Source organism: Salvia miltiorrhiza, chromosome 3 (genome assembly GCF_028751815.1).
Source record: "Salvia miltiorrhiza cultivar Shanhuang (shh) chromosome 3, IMPLAD_Smil_shh, whole genome shotgun sequence".
Classification (NCBI taxonomy): Eukaryota; Viridiplantae; Streptophyta; class Magnoliopsida; order Lamiales; family Lamiaceae; genus Salvia; species Salvia miltiorrhiza.
Genome location: NC_080389.1, coordinates 58,270,117 through 58,291,604, shown reverse-complemented (window position 1 = coordinate 58,291,604; position 21,488 = coordinate 58,270,117). Strand labels below are relative to the sequence as shown.

The following is a 21,488-nucleotide window of genomic DNA, read 5'->3' as shown; positions in this document are numbered from 1 at the left end:
GTTAATTCTATGTATGGTCATCGATTCAATTAAAATTATTAAATTGACAAATTCATCCTTCTAACCCCCAATTGCTTAATACCTAACCAAAAGATCAGGGAGATAGACGAAAAAGAAACATGAAACGAATAGTCTGTTTTTTTATATAAAAATTTAGTATGAGGTAAATGTGCATATGTTGTAATTTGAGTATTAAATGATCAAGTCAATAATTTAATACTATAAATATAAAATAGTGACAATTTTGAATATGTTTTATTATTGGATCGATAAACTGACCTCGGAACTAATTTGATGGCAAATAAATTAAATTTATTCCTCCCACCAGATGAGGACATTACCATGGCTAAAAACCAGAAATACAACCATTAAACTTTTTTTTCAACTTCATTTTTCAGATAAGTGGAAAATGTGATACTCTATCAACAACTTAGGATTCCAATTCTTCTATAAAATCAATCAATAAATCCAGCCATGCAAAGGGGTTCAACCCAATGAGGCTTGTTCTCAAAAGAAGCCAACCTTTTCTGACTTAAATGTGCATATCAAATGAAGTAGGCCCCATATTCAATGAAATTCCAAGAAGTAAGATTTAGGTTAAATAATGGATTGATTTAATTATTTGTTGATTATTGGAGATGGAGTTTTGCTAATCATGAAAGAGAAATTAAAATGTTTAATGGTGGTGTCAGTGTGGAGGGGGAGACAAACCTACGTGCGTGCGTGCAGATGCACGTGTGAATGAAACGATAGATTTCGTTTAAATGTTTTGTTTAATTATATCCAATGCCTTTGTCTTGATAGAAATGGACATGCATGATAAACTATTTGGTTAAGTAAATTTCAAGATGCACAACACACATACACACATATTGTAAAATTAATAAAAGTGCCCTACATTAAGATTATACATAAATCGAATAGAAATGTAAGCGAATCGAACAGGTCAAGACTCGAGAATGTATAATTATGTATCTCAAAAAATAGTACTCGCAACTTCTTCAAACATTATCTCCAAACAGGGGTTCTAACATTTTCATAAAAATGAAATATATATTTTTTATGGAGGAAAGGAGTATTATTTATTTTTTAGATTATTAAATAACTGTTTATTTATTCAAACGGAGTTGATAATACAATTATTTGGCACTAAAAAATATAGACATTTATTAGTAAAAAAAAAAGCCATCGTTTCAGCAATTCTTTCTCTACTCCAATGATATTTTTAGTAAAAATGCTCCTCTCTGTCTCTGCACCATTGATATCGCGTGCACTCACAATCACATTATCACGTGTATATATATATACATATATATGTGTTAGCTTGTTAAGTTAAGTTTTCTGTTACATCTTCCACATTGATATTGCAGTTCAACGAGCGTACGGCTTCAGCGGTAAGTTCCGTTTATCCAATCAATTGTTAATTCAAGCTACTGCATATATTGTTTTTTATCATAATATGTTTGGTTTTCAATTGTTCAATATTACTTCCAGAGAATGAGGTTTTTGTGCTAATTCAGCTATATAATCAGGTGATATTATGTATCTATCGAATGATTTTGAAGGATGCAGAGGATGTTGTTGTATGGGACATTTTGATCTCGAATTGTGGTCATTAGGCCTAGGGTTGGTATTGTTTTCAGAGTGTAGGAATTGGAGCATTTTGTGACTGATTATGTGTTATTGATGATGATGATGCTATGGAGATGAGAGGGCATATGTGCCTGAAGGTAAAGTTTCGAGTCTCGTGTTATGGTGGTGTTTGAAGAGGCGGTGAGGCATGGCTGGAGTTCAGCAACAGTTGCAGCAGAAACCTGAGAGCGCGGCGAGTGATGCTCACTGTGAATTCGAGAGGGGTTTGGAGGAGTTCATGTGCGGGCATTATGACGAATGCATGTCATTTGCCTCATGTAGCTCACCTAGAACAATTACTACTGAGGGTGAGGAGGATGAGGGGGAACAACTTGTTAGAAGGAGGTCGGATCTTGATGGTGATGACTTGGCGGAGCCTTCTGCCGCCAGGAGGCGGGAGTCGAGGATTTTGAACCGGTGGGCTGCACGCCAGGCGCAAGAGATGATCACGACAATTGAGAGGAGGAACCGTGAGTCGGAGTTGATGGCACTTGAAGGCTTGCACACTGTGTCGATGCTTGATTCTTCTTTCTTGAGGGAGTCCCAGTCCCCAACCTCGAGGCATCAGGGGAATGTGGAGAGGCTCAGCACCCGCGCCTCATCTATTTTGCAGATGTGGCGTGAGCTAGAGGATGAGCATGCGGTGAGTCGTGCCCGGGAGAGAGTGAGAGTGAGAACGAGATTAAGGCAACAGAGAAATGTTGATTCTAATACAAACGTGTCCGCTGCTATGTCAGATAGCAGGGAGATTAACCAGAATAGCCTGGGGGGTGCCTACTGAGAGTGAGAATGATTATGAATCTTGGTCTCAGGATCAGTTGGGCCCACGCAATGGGAATAGGGACCATAATGACTCTAGTCGAGAGCAATCTCCTGATCTTAGAGAAGTTGAGAGGGAGAGGGTGAGGCACATTGTTCGTGGAATGAATGGAGAGTGGTATTGGTGGCACGCCCTCTAATGTTGTGCAGAGGGCTCACAGTCCCAGAGCTGAATGGTTGGGGCGAAACTGAGCGAGAGAGGGTCAGGATCGCAAGGGAGTGGATGCAAATGACAAGTCAGCAAAGAGGTTCTCGAAGGGGAAACAGAGAAGAACAAGATAACAGATCAGGATCTCAAGTTGATCGTGTTCGTGAAGGATCTGTCACCATCCATGATGAAAGTCAGCCTGAGCATGTTCGGAGGGAGAGGTTGAGGATGCAAGGAAGACAGGCGCTGCTTGATTTGCTTGTAAGAGCTGAAAGGGACAGGCAAAGAGAACTTCAGTGTTTGTTAGAACACCGTGCTGTTTCTGATTTTGCACATCGCAATCGTATTCAGGTGATTGTAGATATAAACATTGTTGATCTTCATTGATATAAGTTCAATTTGAAGTCGACAACTTTCAACTCATAATCTTTAAATCAATAATGTTTTTCCGTACAAGGAGTATAGTTCTTATATAGAGAACAATTTTTCATATAGATTTGGTGACATAAATTTTTTCTGGCAATGTGAAATATTTTATTAGTTTTCATTTTATTGATGAGGATGTAGTTTTTAAGAGGAACATTCATCATGCTTTGATGAGTATATTTTGCATAAGAAAGTAATGTGCATTTGTATTGATCTTTCAGTCACTGCTGAGAGGTAGATTCTTACGAAATGAAAGGCCATTTGAGGAAGAGAGACTGCCTTCAGTTGCATCTAGTGAACTAAATCAGTTGAGACAGCGACACACGGTCTCTGGCCTGAGGTATGTCTCTTATCCAACATTTGAGGAACTCATATCAACAGAATTCAAGATTTATCTTGGATATTTTCGCTTATATTTAAGATCTTACCTTAATTTCTGAATTTTGATTGGGCGCTGGATACAGGTGCTATTTCTCTTCCCTGTCGGAAGCCAATAGTGAGAAATGTTGTCAATTGAAGCCAAAATTTCCGAGTATTAGAAAACATAAATCGAGCTCACAAAAACAAAAACACCATGATGTTTGATAAATTGCCTTAGCTATTCTAGTTCCTTTTCCTTTTTAATAATGGTAGTCCTGGCAATCCTTTGAAGTAGTGGGCTAGATGTCTGTATATCAATCTTTAAATGCTATACTTTGTTCTACATTCTGAATAAAAGTGTTCTTCGATCTAAGATACAGCATGCATACACATGCCAAAACAAAATTCTCATAATTTAAATGATATCCTCATTTTTGCACCTTATATTTACTCGTGAACAAGTTGTACAATGCTCATCTCGGAGCTGTGATTTCAGTTGAGAAGGACTTTGTTATTGTTATTTATGCAATACAAATAATGTCATTCAGGGAAGGGTTCCGCTCCAGATTGGAAAATATTGTGCGTGGCCAAGTAAGCAGTCATCCCGAAACCACATCTATCAATGGAACCAATGCTTCACAGGAGTTTCAACATGAGAATGAAGAAACTGATAGTCAACTATTACCTGAGCATGACATGAACGTGGAAGGCAGTATAGCTGTCCAAAATCAACATGTTTCTTCTGATCACGGAAGTGATTGGCAGAGACATGTTACAGAAGTTGAGAGAGAAAATCATCAACAATCAACAGATATAGAATCTAATGAATGGATCCATAGTGCTTCACTACCTGCCTGGCCTGCAGAAGCATCTTCTCCCGAAAGTCAAGGGGAAAATCATTTGCAAGAACCTCCCGAGGCTTGGCGTGATGTTGACTCTGGGGAAGCTGTGGATAATTGGTCAGAAGGGCTGCCTGCAGACCCTCCAAGATCACTGCACTCTGTTACATCTACAAGGGGCGCTAGGTTCCACCCACCCGATGATGACAATGTGTATAGCATGGAGCTAAGGGAACTTTTAAGCAGGTAGACCGTTGTGTTATATTATATGGCATTCTTCTTTGTTTTTTATTCTTGTCTCATTATATAAATGCTGTTTTTTCAGGAGGAGTGTTTCGAACCTTCTTCATAGTGGTTTTCGTGAGAGCTTGGATCAATTGATTCAATCATATGTACAGAGACAGAGGAGAACTCCGATAGATTGGGCTCTGCAGAACTTGCCTCTTCCTCCCTCACCTGAGAGAGATCAAAACCTACTGAACAATGAGCATAATGAGGGCCAGCATGATGCTATTGGTAGACGTTCACCAATATTACCAATACCAACTCCTCCCGTACCACCAGCACCACCCCTTTGGCATGAGGGCCATGCTGGTTTAGTAGTACTAGCTCCTGCTGTACCACATTGGCATCACAATGTCCAGCGGACCGAACTTGTTAGTCTCTCTCTCTCTCTCTCAAATGCACAATCATTAGTACTATTTTGACCATGACAGAGTGTTGAATTTTTGTTGTTGAGTTACTCTGCGTTATATTTTATGTATCTCACATTTGGAGTAAGACGTGCCTGATCTAGCTGTGCTATTTTAGTTTGACACTAATGTTTCAATTATAATTTAAGCACAGATGGTTAAAGATATGAGAACAGACTGTAGCAAAACTTCAGCGAGGTATGAAGCACATGCAAAGTATGTTAGAAGCTTGCATGGACATGCAACTGGAGCTTCAACGTGCAGTTAGACAGGAGGTCTCAGCTGCTCTTAATCGATCCTCTGGTGGACAAGGTCTGAATGCAATGTTTAATACTAGTGTTTTTTGAATTTCTGCCTTTTTTTCTTGGTAAATTTGAAACTCTCCATCTCTTGCATTGCTATCGTCATGTTGAATCAAGGTTAATTAATTACTGATTATCTGTAATTGCAGCAAATACTGAAACATCAGAGGATGGGGCTAAATGGTGTAATGTTAGAAAAGGTACCTGCTGTGTGTGCTGCGATAACCATATTGATTCCTTATTGTACAGGTAAAGTGTTACAAATGAATCCTGCTATTTTCCTTATTTCATCTTCTCTTTCGTATCATTGCCTCAACATTAATCTCTCGATCTGGCACTCTGCGCAGATGTGGACACATGTGCACGTGCTCTAAATGTGCAAACGAGTTGGTCCGAGGAGGACGAAAATGCCCATTGTGTCGAGCACCCATTGTTGAGGTGGTTAGAGCTTACTCCATACTGTGAACAGACGTAGAGAACGAGAGGAATGTTGTCTGTTGCAACAAAACGAGTACATCGGAGCTACGGTCGGTCTTTCTCATCCTTGGAGCTCTCTCTGAGTCTTCTCAGTAATGTTTATTGCCACTGCTTTGCTGATTATGGGAGCAGCATTTTACATTGTACATTAGGAGCGAAAAACCCACTAATTTGATCCCCATTCATTCATAAATAAGTAAATATCAATTCTTTATTTGGTTTGAGTCAATAGTTGTGTTGACTTCTGGTTTCTTGAAGCTATCCAGATGACTTGAAAAGTCTCGGAGGAAAGTTCCCTCTCTCTTTCTGTGGGGCGGTTGGTAGGTGGGGCGTGGTGGCAAAACTGTTGGTAAAAACTGATGTATTTGAAATCATTGAAAGGATAATGACTAAAACATAAAATTGATTATTATCCAGTATTAAGAAGTGAAATCTTTTTGGAGTTAGTCAACCGTTCATCAAAAGTCAACTCCAACACAACGCGTTCTATGAAAGCTACACTTCAGATATGTAAAAATAAAAACATGTAGGTGAAATAATTGGGGCCCAAAAGCGTTGTATCAACGCAACACGTCAGATTCAGTCATTTCTAGCAATATTATCTCTCTAACTTCGAGGTTAAGTAATAGACTAACTGTAGCTGTCTCTATATATCTGAGCTTGTGCCAATTCATATCAAACACAAACAGTCTTCCTTCACACGATTCCTAGTAGCACAAGCACTAAACCAGAAGAAGACCATGACTTCCTCCGCCGAAAATGTAAGCAACTCTCTCTACCTTCTCTTTCATATACATATAATTGGAGATTATCCTGCGTTTCAGTATAACTCATCTAACAGACTCTAATTCAAAGATGTGCTGTGTTGGTTGCAGAAAACATGTAGGTTGTGCTGGGGAAGCGTTGCAGAAGGGAGAGACCAAGCCATCTTCACCGCCGAGTGCTCCCACACCTTCCACTTCTCCTGCATCTGCAGCTACATCTCTCAGGGCCACCGCATCTGCCCCGTCTGCACCGCCCAATGGAACTATCTCCCTATCATTCCGCCCCGTAACACATTCACCTTTCCGGTACCTAATTTTCGTCCACAGCCTCTCTCTTTCTCTTTCTGTGATGACGAGCCCCTTCCCCTTGTCACTGCCGGTGGTGATCCCATGTCCATAGACTCACTTGTCGACTTGCACAAAGTGACCATCAAGTCCGTTCCCGAGTGCAGAGCCGTTGGTCCTTCAGAGTCCGTGTCTCAGTTTGCAGTTCTTATTGGACTCAAGGCGCCCTCGCTATCCTCTCAGCGCGTGCCTATTGACATTGTCACGGTGCTGGATGTCAGCGGCAGCATGAAGGGGATGAAGCTGAGTCTCGTGAAGAGGGCCGTGCACTTTGTCATTGATAACTTGGGAGTTTCTGACCGGCTTTCCATTGTGTGCTTCTCTAACGGTGCTAACAGAGTGCTGCCTCTGCGGAGGATGACAGAGGGTGGCCGTGAAGATGCCAAGCGCGCTGTTGATTTACTCGTGGCGAGTGGTGGGACGAACATTGCTGAAGGCCTAAAGATGGGAGTTCGAGTTCTTGAAGAAAGGCACTTCAAGAATCCGGTGACCAGCATCATATTCTTGTCTGATGGGGTTGACACTTACAACCTTGGTAGGTTGTTGCAAGGCGGAGACCTGCATCTGCTGCCTCCCTCGATTTTTCCCAGAAACCAAGGATCAGGGGCGGAACCAGAGGAGGGGACGATTCCAGTCCATTCATTTGGTTTTGGTGCGGATCATGACCCCATCACGATGCACGCCATTGCTGATGCATCGGGGGGGACTTTCTCCTTCATCGAGTCCTACGAGATGGTTCAAGACGCCTTTGCAGGGTGCATAGGCGGTCTCCTGAGCGTCGTGACTCAGGAGCTTCGCCTGAAGCTGAGATCAGCGTCACACGGCGTGGAGATCAAGTCTATCCCTTCTGGAAGATACAAGAGTGAGATTTCTAACCAAGGATCGGAAGGCCTAATCAATGTCGGAGACCTCTATGCAGACGAGGAGAAAGAGTTTCTGATCAACGTGTCAATCCCCGTATTTACGAGCAACGAGGGCGAAGATAGTCAGAGGAAGACCTCACTTCTGGACATCACATGCTCCTACAAAGATGCAGTCTCGAAGCAGACTGTGGTGATAGAAGGAGACCTAGTGGAGGTGCGGCGCCCCACGGCCCCGACGCCTCAAGACTTGGCCATGAACTTGGAGGTTGATCGGCAGAAGAACCGTGTTCGTGCAGCAGAAAGCATCAAGCAGGCTCAGCAGATGGCGGAAGCAGGAAATCTGTTCGGGGCAATGAACCTGCTGCAACAGAAGAGAAGTTATCTTATGTCTACTGCTTCTGCTCAGGCAGGAGATGGCATGACGAAGTGGCTTGAAGGTGAGATGAAGGAGACCGAGATGCGAATGGGTAGTGCAACAATTTATCAGCAGTCGGGGCGCGCGTATGCTCTGTCGGGAATGAGCTCACATGCTTCCCAGAGGGCAACGACCAGAGGTGGCTTGGTGGCTGGAGGTGCCCAGCTTTCGTATGGATCGACTGCCTTTGGTGCTCCTATCGGAGGTGCCCAGCATTCGTTCGCGTCGACTGCCTTCGGAGGTTATGCAACTCCGCAGATGTCTGATATGGTTTTGAAGTCTCAGCAGCAGAGCAAGGCAGGAGAAGGGAGTGCTTCAAAATAAGAATGGAGTTTGTTATTCTTGTCTAAAGTTATATTTTTGTGTTTTGCATCAGTTTTTAATTATGGTTTGTGAATGAACTGGTTTTATTTTGCTATTAGAATGTTTTTACTTATGCATTTTGTAGAACAAGAAATGAATGAATGTGCAGTTGCTAGAGAGTTCCGTTTAGAATGTCCAATATGAAGAAAGTCGCAGTTGGTAGTGGAGAGTCACGTTAGCTTAACTCATAGTGAGTATTTCAATTTCGTGCTTCACGCATTCCATATGACTCAGATATTAATATTTATAAAAATCGATTTATTATCATCCAAACATGATTGAAAGAAAAATGAATTTGTAATGTTACTACCAGATGTACGTGATTCCAACTCAAATGAAACAGAAATCTAATCTATCTAAGATCATTCTTGTTCCTCACTTCTCTTCGATTGCAAGAAGAATCACACTCTCACACAACTTCCTCTCCACAAAAATTAATCCATCGGATCTAAGGAAAAAACTAAACAGAGATATATGAACATGTGCACACATATTGCCGTTAGTTATAACTGTCAGCCTCCTCATTTGCAAATAAGTCCTCCTAACTCAGCTTAATTTCCATACAATCCCTCATGCACTCGAATTTGTCATCACCAAGTCAACATGAACATATATTTTGATAGTTTGACCCTGATAATTTATATACTGAATATATTTTTATATAAATTTAAATTATTGTTCCAAACATAATTTTTAGAGATAAAATAGAAAATACCTATTTTGAGATAGCAAAAATAAATAATATACATACATTATAAAAAATATATAAAAATTGAGGGAAGAAGTTGGGAAGATGAATTGATTGTGGTGGAGGAAGACGAAAAAGCGGAGGGAATTTATTTATATTTTTTTAATTTATTTAATAATATATCTACTAAGGACAATTTTTTTTTTTAAACATTAAAAGCGAATAATTTTTATATGTTTTTATATTTGTTGGTATTAATTATTTTTCTTATATTAAATGAGTTCTTTTTAGCTCAATTTCTTACGTTCAATGCTTTAGCCTTTAGTTACTGACAAACAGAAAATCTAGATTATTCATTAGCTCAAATTGATATACTTTGATGCATTTCCCCTCTACCAAGACATGGGCTTTTAGGTTCTGTAAAAAAAAGACATGGGCTTTTCTAAATAATATATAAAACGAAAAGACATGGGCTTTTCTAAATAATGTATAAAACGAAAAGGGTCCACGAGTTCATGCGCAAGAATTTTTCTTTTCTTTTCTTGAATGAGATGAGAAATGATTTTGTCGGAACAATATTAAAAAAAATCAATAATTTAATTTTTCTTGATATCTTTAGAACCCTACCAAATCAACGCGACTACTCAATACGTAAAACGTTGTGTTAGTGAAATGGCAGGTAATCTATTTTTTGGCGACTGAAAAATATTGTCTCCATCTAATTGATAATATTTACTTTCTTTTTTTCATTGTTTCGTTGATGATACCTAGTCCAAAAATAACATTTATTTTACACTATAAATTTACTTTATAAATCTTTTTTACTTGTGATCCCTACTTACTTTACAATTCAAACACAACCTCATTAATTTATATGCCCAAATAAAATAAAGTCATTATCAATGAGACAAAGAGAATACTAATAATTATCAACGTAGAGTATTTGTATATGAGAATTCGTAGTACATTCTATAAACTTACGTTTATGAATGATAACTTGTGAATCACATAAAACGAGTAAAACATGATAAGTTGTATTTAAAAATTATCTATATTTAAAAAAAAATCGATTTGTTCGATATATTCAGATTCACATAAATTCACCTAAGACCACCTCATTATTTTATTATATAATTCTGTGAAATTATTTAATGCAATCTTGATTTATTAATTTTATTTTATTAAAATAAAGTACCGAATGAGATATTTTTAAAATAAAATTTTGTGACATTTATTTGAAATTAACCTAAATTAGATGTATTATGAAATGTATATCTAAACAGAGTATTGACCCACAAAATTCTAAAATAGAAACTGAAACATTTATTTGAAAGTTACTTAAATTTATATTTCTATAGTTGCAACTAATTTAAAAAATATATATCAATAGTGACTTAAACTTACGAAGTCCGAATAAATTATTAAATTTGTAATTACTTCATAATCTATCAAAAATTTCATCACATACCATATTAGTTGTTGTGTCATATGTATGACCATTCTTATCACATACTAAAATTTTTAGACCTCTTTTTCAAGTGACATTTGTGATTGCTACGTACAGTTCTCAATGACTAAACACATGTGTCGATAGGTATAATCCTACATTCCAACGACCGTCATTATTTTCTCATAAACTGTAACACTCCAATTTTTTCATTGAATATTAGATTATTTTTAGAATATTTGATGAAATTTGAAGGAATTTGAGATTTATTTGGACTTAGACTAAATTAAATATGAAATAATACATTTTTTTAGTTAAGTAATAAGATTAATGCCATTTATCTCTATTCTCAACTTTCCCATCTTTTATACTTATTATGAAGGGTTTTCAAATACGAATTTGTAAATTCTTGTGTTTTTTAAAAAGAATTTTGAATGAACTATTTCCCTCCTAGAATTATACATATATATATATATATATATATACAAAAAAATGTAAATAAATAGATATGCACACAATACATAGATAATTAATCATTTAAATTAGTAAACTAAAACTATCTATATATATGCGTACTATATATATATATATAGTTAATTGTTTGAATAAATACATCTATATATAAACGTATTATATATATATACATATTAATTTATGAGTATGAAGTGATAAACATAAATTAATATTATATAATAAAATAAAATACAAACATAATTTTTTTTAGATATGGAAACTGATTAAAATTTTAGAAAAAAAATAAGAATGAATGAGAATGTGATTTATTAAGGAAAATTAGAATGGAATGATTATACGACGCCATGTAGAATATGATTTATTTTGCTATTATATATATATATATATATATAGATAAATAAATAGATATGAACACAATACATAGATAATTAATCATTTAAATTAGTAAATTAAAACTATCTACATATATGAGTAATATAAATATATACACATATTAATTTATGAGGATGAAGTGATAAACTTAAACTAATATCATATAATAAAATAAAATACAAACATAAATCTTTTTTAGATATGGAAACTGATAAAAAATTTAGAAAAAAAAAGAATGAAAATTAAGGAAAATTAGAATGAAGTGATTATACCGCGCTACCATGTGGCATAAGATTTATTTTGTTATTATATATAGATAAATTTCAATATTTCATATTTATCATGGTAGATGTGTACAAGAATTACATTAGTCCATAAATTTACAAGAAAATATTCTTTTTGTTTGATGTCATTTAATTTTCTAGATATGATTGACATATTGGGAAACATAAATAATTAATGAGAGATGGGTCAGGCAATAAATTTGATGGGGTTTTATGTTGAATGCCGGCAAAGATAAATAGTACATACCGCAATTGTGTATGTCAATATTTTTGTAACCGAATCGATATTGCTATGGAATAGCCATTTAACAAAATTTAGTAAACTATGTATAGACTCAAATCTCAATTGCTGAAGTGAACGAATTCACAATTGAAGGTAATGCGATCGAATTCAGATGATATTCGGTATCTTATACTTCCTCTGTCCGTGATATAATTTTTACATTTTTCATTTCGGTACGTCCACAATATCATTACCACTTCCATTTATAAAAGTAGGGTCCACAAACTTCCACTCATAATAATAGTGAGACTCAAACTCCACTTACTACAATATCCACTACTATCCACCACTTTTTTTAAAACCCGCGCCGTCCACAATATGGAAACGATATCGCGGACGGAGGGAGTATATAATTTTGTGTGTGTCATTATATCTCATTATTATAATAAGTATTTTAATGGTATATTATAAAAATAAATTTTTTATAATAATATAAATTATATTTAACTAACTTTTTGAGATCGAGTAGCTGCTGATAAATGAAAAAAACACATTGGAGAAATCACTAACTTATTTGGTTTGACAAATGCCATTTATGTTTTAATTTTATGTATTGAAATATTTTAGTAACATAATCATTACTGATTTAAGATCACAAAAAAAAAATGATGATTTATAAACGAACAATCGTCTTTTTTTTATCCCTCAAAAAAAAAAAAATCAGTTTTCGAAAGCTTAATTAATTAGATAAAGTAAGACATTTGATCAAATAATATTGACCGGTCAAAGACCAAAATGTTCCTGTAGCACAAGATGAGTATCGACGCCTAATATTATACGAAAATAGTAGTTCATTTAATAATTTGTTTGCTTAAATTCATTGTCAATCCTAAATTCTTGGTTTTTTTCAATCCACCATATTGATTTTTCATGACACTTCCACGAGTTCTATTTATTATTAATGTTTATTTTATAATGTTTCAGATTGTTATTTCAACGAATATTTAATTATTGTTATAAATTATATTTATAAATTAAACAGGTTAAGGTAATTAATAAGTATTGTTCTCTGTATGTAAAATTGTTAATTATGTTTCTGGGATAGGTATGAGTACAATATATTAACATCCTCATTTTTTATTCATCTTCGTGCTTCAGTCTGACCAATGATTCCAAAATTATATATAAATAAATTTGTCTACTTTACAAATAAGTAGTACTCCCTCGTCGCCTAAATGAAAGTTTATATTTTTTTATCGTGGAAATTATCACATATGACCTTTTTTCATAAAAACACAAATTATATAGCTTCACTTTATAATACATAAGTTAGACAACCATTTTTAATTTAAAAGATTAAAGTGCCATTTGACTTTTTAATACTTTTACTATTTCATATTTTATATTTTATTTTTATTTAAACAATTTCTTTCTTTTCTTATTTTTTTCTTCTTCACATAATTTATTTATTTTCTTCTTTACACCTTTCTTTCTTTTCCTCCATAACTAGGGATGGCAACGAGCCGGATCTGGACCGGGTCTGGCCAATACCAGATCCAGATCCGTTTTCATATACTAGATTCAGATCCAGATCCAGATTCGTGGATTTGAAAATTTTGGATCCAGATCCAGATCCGTCAGATCCGCGGGTCCACGGGTCCAGATCCATGGATCTACTATTTTTAAATTAAATTAAAAAAAATTCACAAAATCAACAACATCTAATTTCCATAATGAAAACTATAACACAAAATACTTTTATCTAATTACTTTTAGTTTTTATTCTTTTGAATATAATTTATTTATTATTTTTAATTTAGTTAATATTATTAGTAAACTAAATATAAAATATATATAAAATAAAACGGATCCACGGGTCGGATCTGGGCCGGATTCGGATCTAAAATTTCAAGATCCAGATTCAGATCCGTTTTCAAAACTGAGATCCAGATCCGTCGGGTCCAAAAAATTGAGATCCAGATCCATAAAAACGGGTCTGGACCAGGTCCAAGATCCACTGCCATCCCTATCCATAACTACCGCCGAATTCCATAGAATTTTCCTTCCAGTCGTCTAGCCGCCGCCGGAGCAGCTCCGCCCCGTCGTCGTCGAAGGTCAGCCACGCCCCGTCGTCGCGCGCACGAACGCCCAGCCAACCCCGTCGTGCGCGCGACCTGTTCTGCCCCCACGTCGCGCCACTTGTTCTCCCCCGCCGTCGAGCACCGGCCTAGTCGCCGCGAAGCCCCCCTGACCCATCATCCTCGTCCGTCGCCAAAGCCCCCGAACCGTCGCGAACTAGGGCTCAAAGCTCAGCCCTTGTCCGCCGCAAACTAGGGCTAAAAGCCCTGTCGCCGCTGCCCAACCCCGCCGTCGCGCGCCCTTCCCCTTGTCCGCTGCGCGAACTACGACTTGATGGAGTACACAATCCAATATCGAGTACGCCATCGAGTACTCAACAGATATTATTCTCTTGTTTTGTTTTGTTTTTTTTTTGCTAAACATTTATTTTGTAATGTATAGGTCATTGGAATTTACAATGTTGGTGGATGTCATTGGGTAACTATACGCATTGTCTTGAATGACTGGAAGGTTGAATTATATAACTATATGTTTTGTTTGAAAACTAAACTACTTTGATTTTAATTTGAATTGATTTGTGGTTGGATAATAATATTTGATGATTGGATAATAATTTTATATGATTATCATATTTGATGGTTCGATCAAAATTCGCACGAGCGTTGAAATGAAACATGTAACACTCTCATCGATGTTACAAACATGTAACGTTTTTAATTGAAATCACAACAATTGAAAAAAATCATCATTGTTCTTCATTACTCGATGGAGTACTCGATGATGAACACCATCGAGTAATGAAACAATCTTCAATTTTGCTCTTTTTTTCGAGAGTTGTAATGACATGAGGCGTTCCATCGGTTTTAAATAACATGTTTATGCTAAAGTCGATGAAAACATGTAATATCGACAATGATTATCATCTATCGTGTTTTAGAATAGCCGATTATACTCTCGTTGATGTTATAAACAAGAAACATGGATCGAAATCACAATAATTGAGAAAAAATCATCATTGTTCATCACTACTCGATAGAGTACTCGGTGGCGTTCGCCATCGAGTAGTGAAAAACAATTTCCAACTTTGCTCTTTTTCTTGAGATTTGTAATGTTATGAAGTGTTCCGTCGATCTTAAGTAATGCGTTTATATTAAATTCAATGAAAAATAAACATATTAAGTGTATTTAGCTATTGCACTTGAGTAATGAATAACATGTCGTATATTTACTACATAAGATATGATGGACTTTTATTTTGAAAATCAAAATATGTGACACATGTTCAAATGAAACATGTAATACTGACGAAGATTATCATCTATCATGTTTTAGAATAGTCGAATACACTCTCGTTGACGTTACAAACAAGAAACATGGATTGAAATCACAATAATTGAGAAAAAATCATCACTGTTCTTCACTACTCGATGGAGTACATGATGGTGAACGCCATCGAGAAGTGAAGAACAATCTTCAATTTTGCTCTTTTTCTTGAGATTTGTAATGATATGAAGCGTTCCATCGATCTTAAGTAACGTGTTTATGTTAAATTCAATGAAAAATAATCATATTAAGTGTATTTAGCTATTGCACTTGAGTAAATGATTGAAATGTAGTATATCTACTACATAAGAGATAGTGTGGACTTTTATTTTGAAAATCAAAATATGTGACACGTGTTCAAATGAAACATGTAATATCGAAAATGCTTATCATCTATCGTGTTTTAGAATAGCCGAGTACACTCTCGTTGACGTTACAAACAAGAAACGTGGATCGAAATTACAATAATAGAGAAAAAATCATCATTGTTGTTCACTACTCGATGGAGTACTCAATGGTGAACGCCATCGAGTAGTGAAGAACAATCTTCAATTTTGTTTTTTATTTCTCAAGATTTGTAATGATATGAAACGTTCCGTCAATCTTAAGTAACATGTTTATGTTAAATTCAATGAAAAATAAACATATTAAATGTATTTAGCTATTGCACTTGAGTAATGATTGAAATGTCGTATATCTACTACATAAGAGATACGATGGACTTTTATTTTGAAAATCAAAATATGTAACACATGTTCAAATGAAACATGTAATACTGACAATGATTATCATCTATTGTGTTTTAGAATAGTCGAATATACTCTCATTGACGTTACAAATAAAAAACGTGGATCGAAATCACAATAATTGAGAAAAAATCATCATTGTTGTTCACTACTCGAGGGAGTACTCAATGGTGAACGCCATCGAGTAGTGAAGAACAATCTTCAATTTTGCTCTTTTGTCAAGATTTGTAATGATATGAAGCGTTCTGTCGATCTTAAGTAATGTGTTTATGTTAGATTAAACGAAAAATAAATCTATTAAGTGTATTAATTAGCTATTGCAATTGAGTAAATGATTGAAATGTTGTATATCTACTACATAAAAGATAGTGTGGACTTTTATTTTAAAAATCAAAATATGTGACACATGTTCAAATGAAACATGTAATATCGATAATGATTATCATCTATCGTGTTTTAGAATAGCCGAATATACTCCTATACATGATAAGTGGATATCCGTCTTTTCTTTCCTTATGTTGATGAGTGCGCGTTGTGCCCTTGTACGCCAGGTTGTGCCCCAAAGTCAACATCATATTTTTGCTTAGTTTTTGCTCGACCTCTGACTTGCGGCTGTGCCCTTGAACACCAGTTTGTTCTGCTTTGCCCTGGAACGCCAGATTTTGCTCCTGTCTCGTCGTTGTGCCTTTGAACGCAATTGGATCACACATGGTACTCGGTCTGGGCACATGAGTAGAATTGTTGTGCCCATGAATGATAAAAAATCTTTGCTATTTTTGCGGAATGCAGTATACTTTGCCCAAGATCCTGTTCACCTGTCCTTATGCCCAAAATGTGTCCTCCAAAACACAAAAAGAGACACAAAACACACAAAAACAAGACTCGATCTAGACCTAAACAACACACAAAAAGAGCACGAAAAATGGGAACGCCGCGTGGGGTGCGAAAAGGTGGGGATGGTGGGGCCGACCGCCGCGATAATCAATGTTGTTAGTATCAGCTCGTCGGCTTCTGGATAATCCTTGTGCTGCATTAGGACATCTTCGACAAAGGAACTCGCGTACTTGGAATCTGGGTGGTCGGGACTTTCTAGCCACAGCAGGAACAATTCGTTGAATTTGTTTCCATCAAAAGTTTCTGCTTCATGTCCATAAAACTTGCTGGAAGCTTGAAACAGAACGGTTTTCTTGAGTTCCTCCAATGTGCTCTCGTCGCTCCATCCCTCGGTTATGGACCTTTGGTAGAGTTTTTCCCAGTTGTCTTGATTTACGGCATTTCTCCAGCATTCTTCAACAAGGCTAGTATTATTTCTAAGAAATGAGTCAGCGGCCCATGAGAAAAGATCAAAGGCTCGCAACAACAGCTCCGGGTGTTGAATTTTTAGACATAACTCAATGATGTCTTTAAGAGGAAGAAACTTTTTTCCAATTAATTGCTTTTCTTCATCAGGTAGAAGCCTCAACACCTCTTCCTGTAAGAGAGAGAAAGTAGTATTATTCCAAATTACCCAACTGCATTAATTTCATTCATAGGTTCTTGATTGGAATACACATCTCAATATTTAAATTAGCATCACAAGACCAAATAAGAAACAAAACGTAGTGAAGGACATAAGAAGATGTGAAGCTGGGCTAGAATTTTGATGCATTCAAGAGATCAACTTAACCTTCTCCATTGCTGAACGACTTCACTTGTAGTAATTCCTATTTTCAGAATTTGGCAGAAGCCAAAGTCTTAACATGCAACAGGCTAAAATAAAGCATTATTCTCTCTCTCTCTCTCTCTCTCTATATATATATATATATATATATATATATATACTAATACTGGCAACTTGGAAAAAAATATGATCTCTTCCGAAGCTTTGCAGACATCCGGGGAAAAGAGGAATGAATATGATAGTGATGTTACTAATGTACTACGTACCGAGCTAAATGTTATCCATCAAACAAGCAGAAACCGTGAAATTTCATGAACCAAGTAAATCAACACCAGGATTCATCATACTAAATGGAACTATTGGAAATAACAATCCAGGGAAAACTTTCTTTGTCACGCTACAGCCATTAAGACACTTCAACCAACATCATATACCAACAATATAGAGACCTAATTGAAAATTCTAAAGACAGGTTATATTGTTAGTTTAATTGTCGAGGAACCTTTTCTAAGGTAGCCTTAAAAGGGGTGAAAAGTTATTAAAAGAGCATGGTTATTAGCATACCCATAGCATGGTTAGCCGTTTGACCTCTAGCTCAAGAAATGCACATTTCCCTTAAAAAATTTCACAGACATCACAATTTCAGGCACATGAAAAGAATTATGGAAGGTGGTGCAAAACAGAATCACTGTTCTAAATTCATGACTCCTATTTCAATTCCTAGAAATCCTACGGTAAGAACATTTCTCAGGATGGGAAACCCCCAAATAAATACCCAAGTATAGATGTACGACTGGCTCTAATATAATTTTGAGGGATAATTGTCAAATATTATTATTAAAAAAAAGGTTACAAATATATTTACACATTATTAACCATTTTGTTATGTCCAACTAAATCATATGCTCAAGGAAAATAGAGAAATGGCTAATAGACTGCAAGGAAACTCGTACTTCATGAAATAACTACATGGTAATGATATTTCGACCCAAAAATTATAAATCACGAGAAATTGTGCAATCATGCTTGTGCTTCTTTTCCTATTTGTTTACCGAACAAATTGCATGTATCCATTTTATAGTTGCTATAATCCCTAACTGAATCAGCTAAATAAATTTTTAACCTTAGAACACCTACATGGCTACATATATTTTAGCTCGTCAGACAGCCCGATATTTGTGCAAATGGACTTAAGAAAGTATTTCTAGATGCAACAACTGAATTCTTTACAGTAAGAAAAGTATTAGGGAGACAAGTTCCAATTTCTCATCAAACAAAGTTTGACAAGCAGAGATGGATGTTAATCTGTCAAAACATACACAATAAAGCGTTGAAATTTTAGGCAACGAAAGGATGCATTGAGCTCACAGGACAAAATTATAGACGTTACTGTAGCTGGTAAATGTACCTGCAATTGGTGATATTTTTGCAAGATTCAGATAATGCTTTCTACTTTCCAAACTTGATTAACGTCTTGAGCCAGTTGCTCCAGCATCCTCCATAGATGAAACCGGTCTATCATCCTTAGAAACAGAAAATGCATGTAATGCATAACGAAATCGAAGGGCATCCCTACACATCCAATATTATTCTAAAACAACCCTATGATCTTCCTTTGGTTGGGCTTTTGTTGTGATAGCATTAAAATACGACTCAAGTAATACTTCGGAAAGTAGTTCAAGATTTGAGTAGAAATCAAACTTTTCAGAACCATCAAGGCAGTTTGTTTCATTGAGCAACTGAAGCATGATTGAAGCAACACTCCATAGCCCACTCCATACAACACTTTTGGAGTACTATAAGGTCAAGCCTTCAGGAGGAGGGTACCACAAGCGGTGTTCACTCTTATACTTAAAGACTGCACGGAATAACGTCACACAAGCACTTGAAAGTTCACAAACTCTGTGAAATTGAACATGTGTCGGCATATCTTCACTGATTATAACATCCTTCAGCTGCTTCTCTAAGCAATGATACCTCATCGAGATCTGAAACCTTGCTATAGAAAACTTCAGCGTTGTCGCTATCCATCAAAAGAACTGTGTTTCGGCGAGCTCTCTCACCAACTAACTGGATAAGGTCCCAAAGAGCTCCAGAAAGTCTTGACTGACTGAGCATCTGAACCATAAAAGGATCTAAGTCTAGATCACTAGATGTACTCTCATGGCTAATTGTATTATGCAGTTCTCTCATTTTGATCATGCCAACAAGCTTTTCTCCATGTTGCATGATAGTCTGCATATATTCTCCTGGCATAGAGAATAAAGGATTAAGTTTGATAGGTCAAAATTATTATAAAATTGGAGAACGATACAATAAAAGCAGCATTGAGGGGCAGGAATCGCTCATCTCTATTTAAAATGTAACCTTATTCGCTACATAAGAAAGACAATCTTAAGATTCTAGATAAATATTTATAAACACCACTTAATTACAAAATAAAAATAAAATAACCATCGGTTTTACGAGAACAAAATCAAACAAAAAAAGAACCAAAAAATATTTTAATTGGAAAAATCACTATTCTTTATTGTTCTTCACTACTCGATGGCGTTCACCATTGAGTACTCCATCGAGTAGTGGAGAATAATGATGATTTTTTCTCAATTATTGTGATTTCGATCCATGTTTCTTGTTTGTAACGTCAACAAGAGTATATTCGGCTATTATAAAACACGATAGATGATAATCATTGTCAGTATTACATGTTTCATTTGAACATGTGTTACATATTTTGATTTTCAAAATAAAAGTTCATCGTATCTCTTATGTAGTAGATATACAACATTTCAATCATTACTCAAGTGCAATAACTAAATACATTTAATATGTTTATTTTTCATTGAATTTAACATAAACATGTTACTTAAGATTGACGGAACGTTTCATATCATTACAAATCTCGAGAAAAAGAGCAAAATTAAAGATTGTTCTTCACTACTCGATGGCGTTCACCATCGAGTACTCCATCGAGTAGTGAAGAACAATGATTGTTTTTTCTCTATTATTGTAATTTTGATCCACGTTTCTTGTTTGTAACGTCAGCGAGAGTATATTCGGCTATTCTAAAACACGATAGATGATAATCATTGTCGATATTACATGTTTAATTTGAACACGTGTCACATATTTTGATTTTCAAAATAAAAGTCAACGCTATCTCTTATGTAGTAGATATACTACATTTCAATCATTTACTCAAATGCAATAGCTAAATACACTTAATATGTTTATTTTTCATTGAATTTAACATAAACGTGTTACTTAAGTTCGACGGAACGCTTCATATCATTATAAATCTCGAGAAAAAGAGCAAAATTGAAGATTGTTCTTCACTTCTCGATGGCGTTCACCATCAAGTACTCCATCGAGTAGTGAAGAACAATGCTGATTTTTTTCTCAATTATTGTGATTTCGATCCACGTTTCTTGTTTGTAACGTCAACGAGAGTATATTCGACTATTGTAAAACACGATAGATGATAATCATTGTCGATATTACATGTTTTCATCGACTTTAGCATAAACATGTTATTTAAAACCGACGGAACGCCTCATAGCATTACAACTCTCGAGAAAAAGAGCAAAATTGAAGATTGTTTTCATTACTCGATGGTGTTCACCATCGAGTAATGAAAAACAATGATGATTTTTTTCAGTTGTTGTGATTTCAATTCAAAACATTACATGTTATTAACATCAATGAGAGTGTTACATGTTTCATTTCAACGCTCATGCAAATTTTGAT

The 21,488-nt window shown here is 35.8% G+C and overlaps 1 protein-coding gene and 1 pseudogene across 1 annotated transcript; both read left to right on the top strand.

Annotated features, from left to right (window-relative positions):
• The first annotated feature begins 1,189 nt into the window (after positions 1–1,189).
• LOC131014777 (uncharacterized) lies at positions 1,190–5,924 on the top strand (annotated as a pseudogene).
• Positions 5,389–8,406, top strand: LOC131019061 (E3 ubiquitin-protein ligase WAV3-like). Its single transcript, XM_057947742.1, has 5 exons — positions 5,389–5,467; positions 5,566–5,656; positions 5,954–6,044; positions 6,385–6,456; positions 6,571–8,406. The coding sequence occupies exons 1-5, from the start codon at positions 5,389–5,391 to the stop codon at positions 8,404–8,406; spliced, it is 2,169 nt and encodes a 722-aa protein (XP_057803725.1).
• The last annotated feature ends 13,082 nt before the right edge of the window (positions 8,407–21,488 follow it).

Excerpts from the sequence above, each read along its gene's own strand:
- LOC131019061 (XM_057947742.1), top strand. The coding sequence starts at position 5,389 with ATGGGGCTAAATGGTGTAATGTTAGAAAAGGTACCTGCTGTGTGTGCT. Across the intron at positions 5,468-5,565 it reads ATTGATTCCTTATTGTACAG|ATGTGGACACATGTGCACGT; the intron begins GTAAAGTGTTAC and ends CACTCTGCGCAG. Across the intron at positions 6,045-6,384 it reads GCGTGGTGGCAAAACTGTTG|TCTTCCTTCACACGATTCCT; the intron begins GTAAAAACTGAT and ends AAACACAAACAG.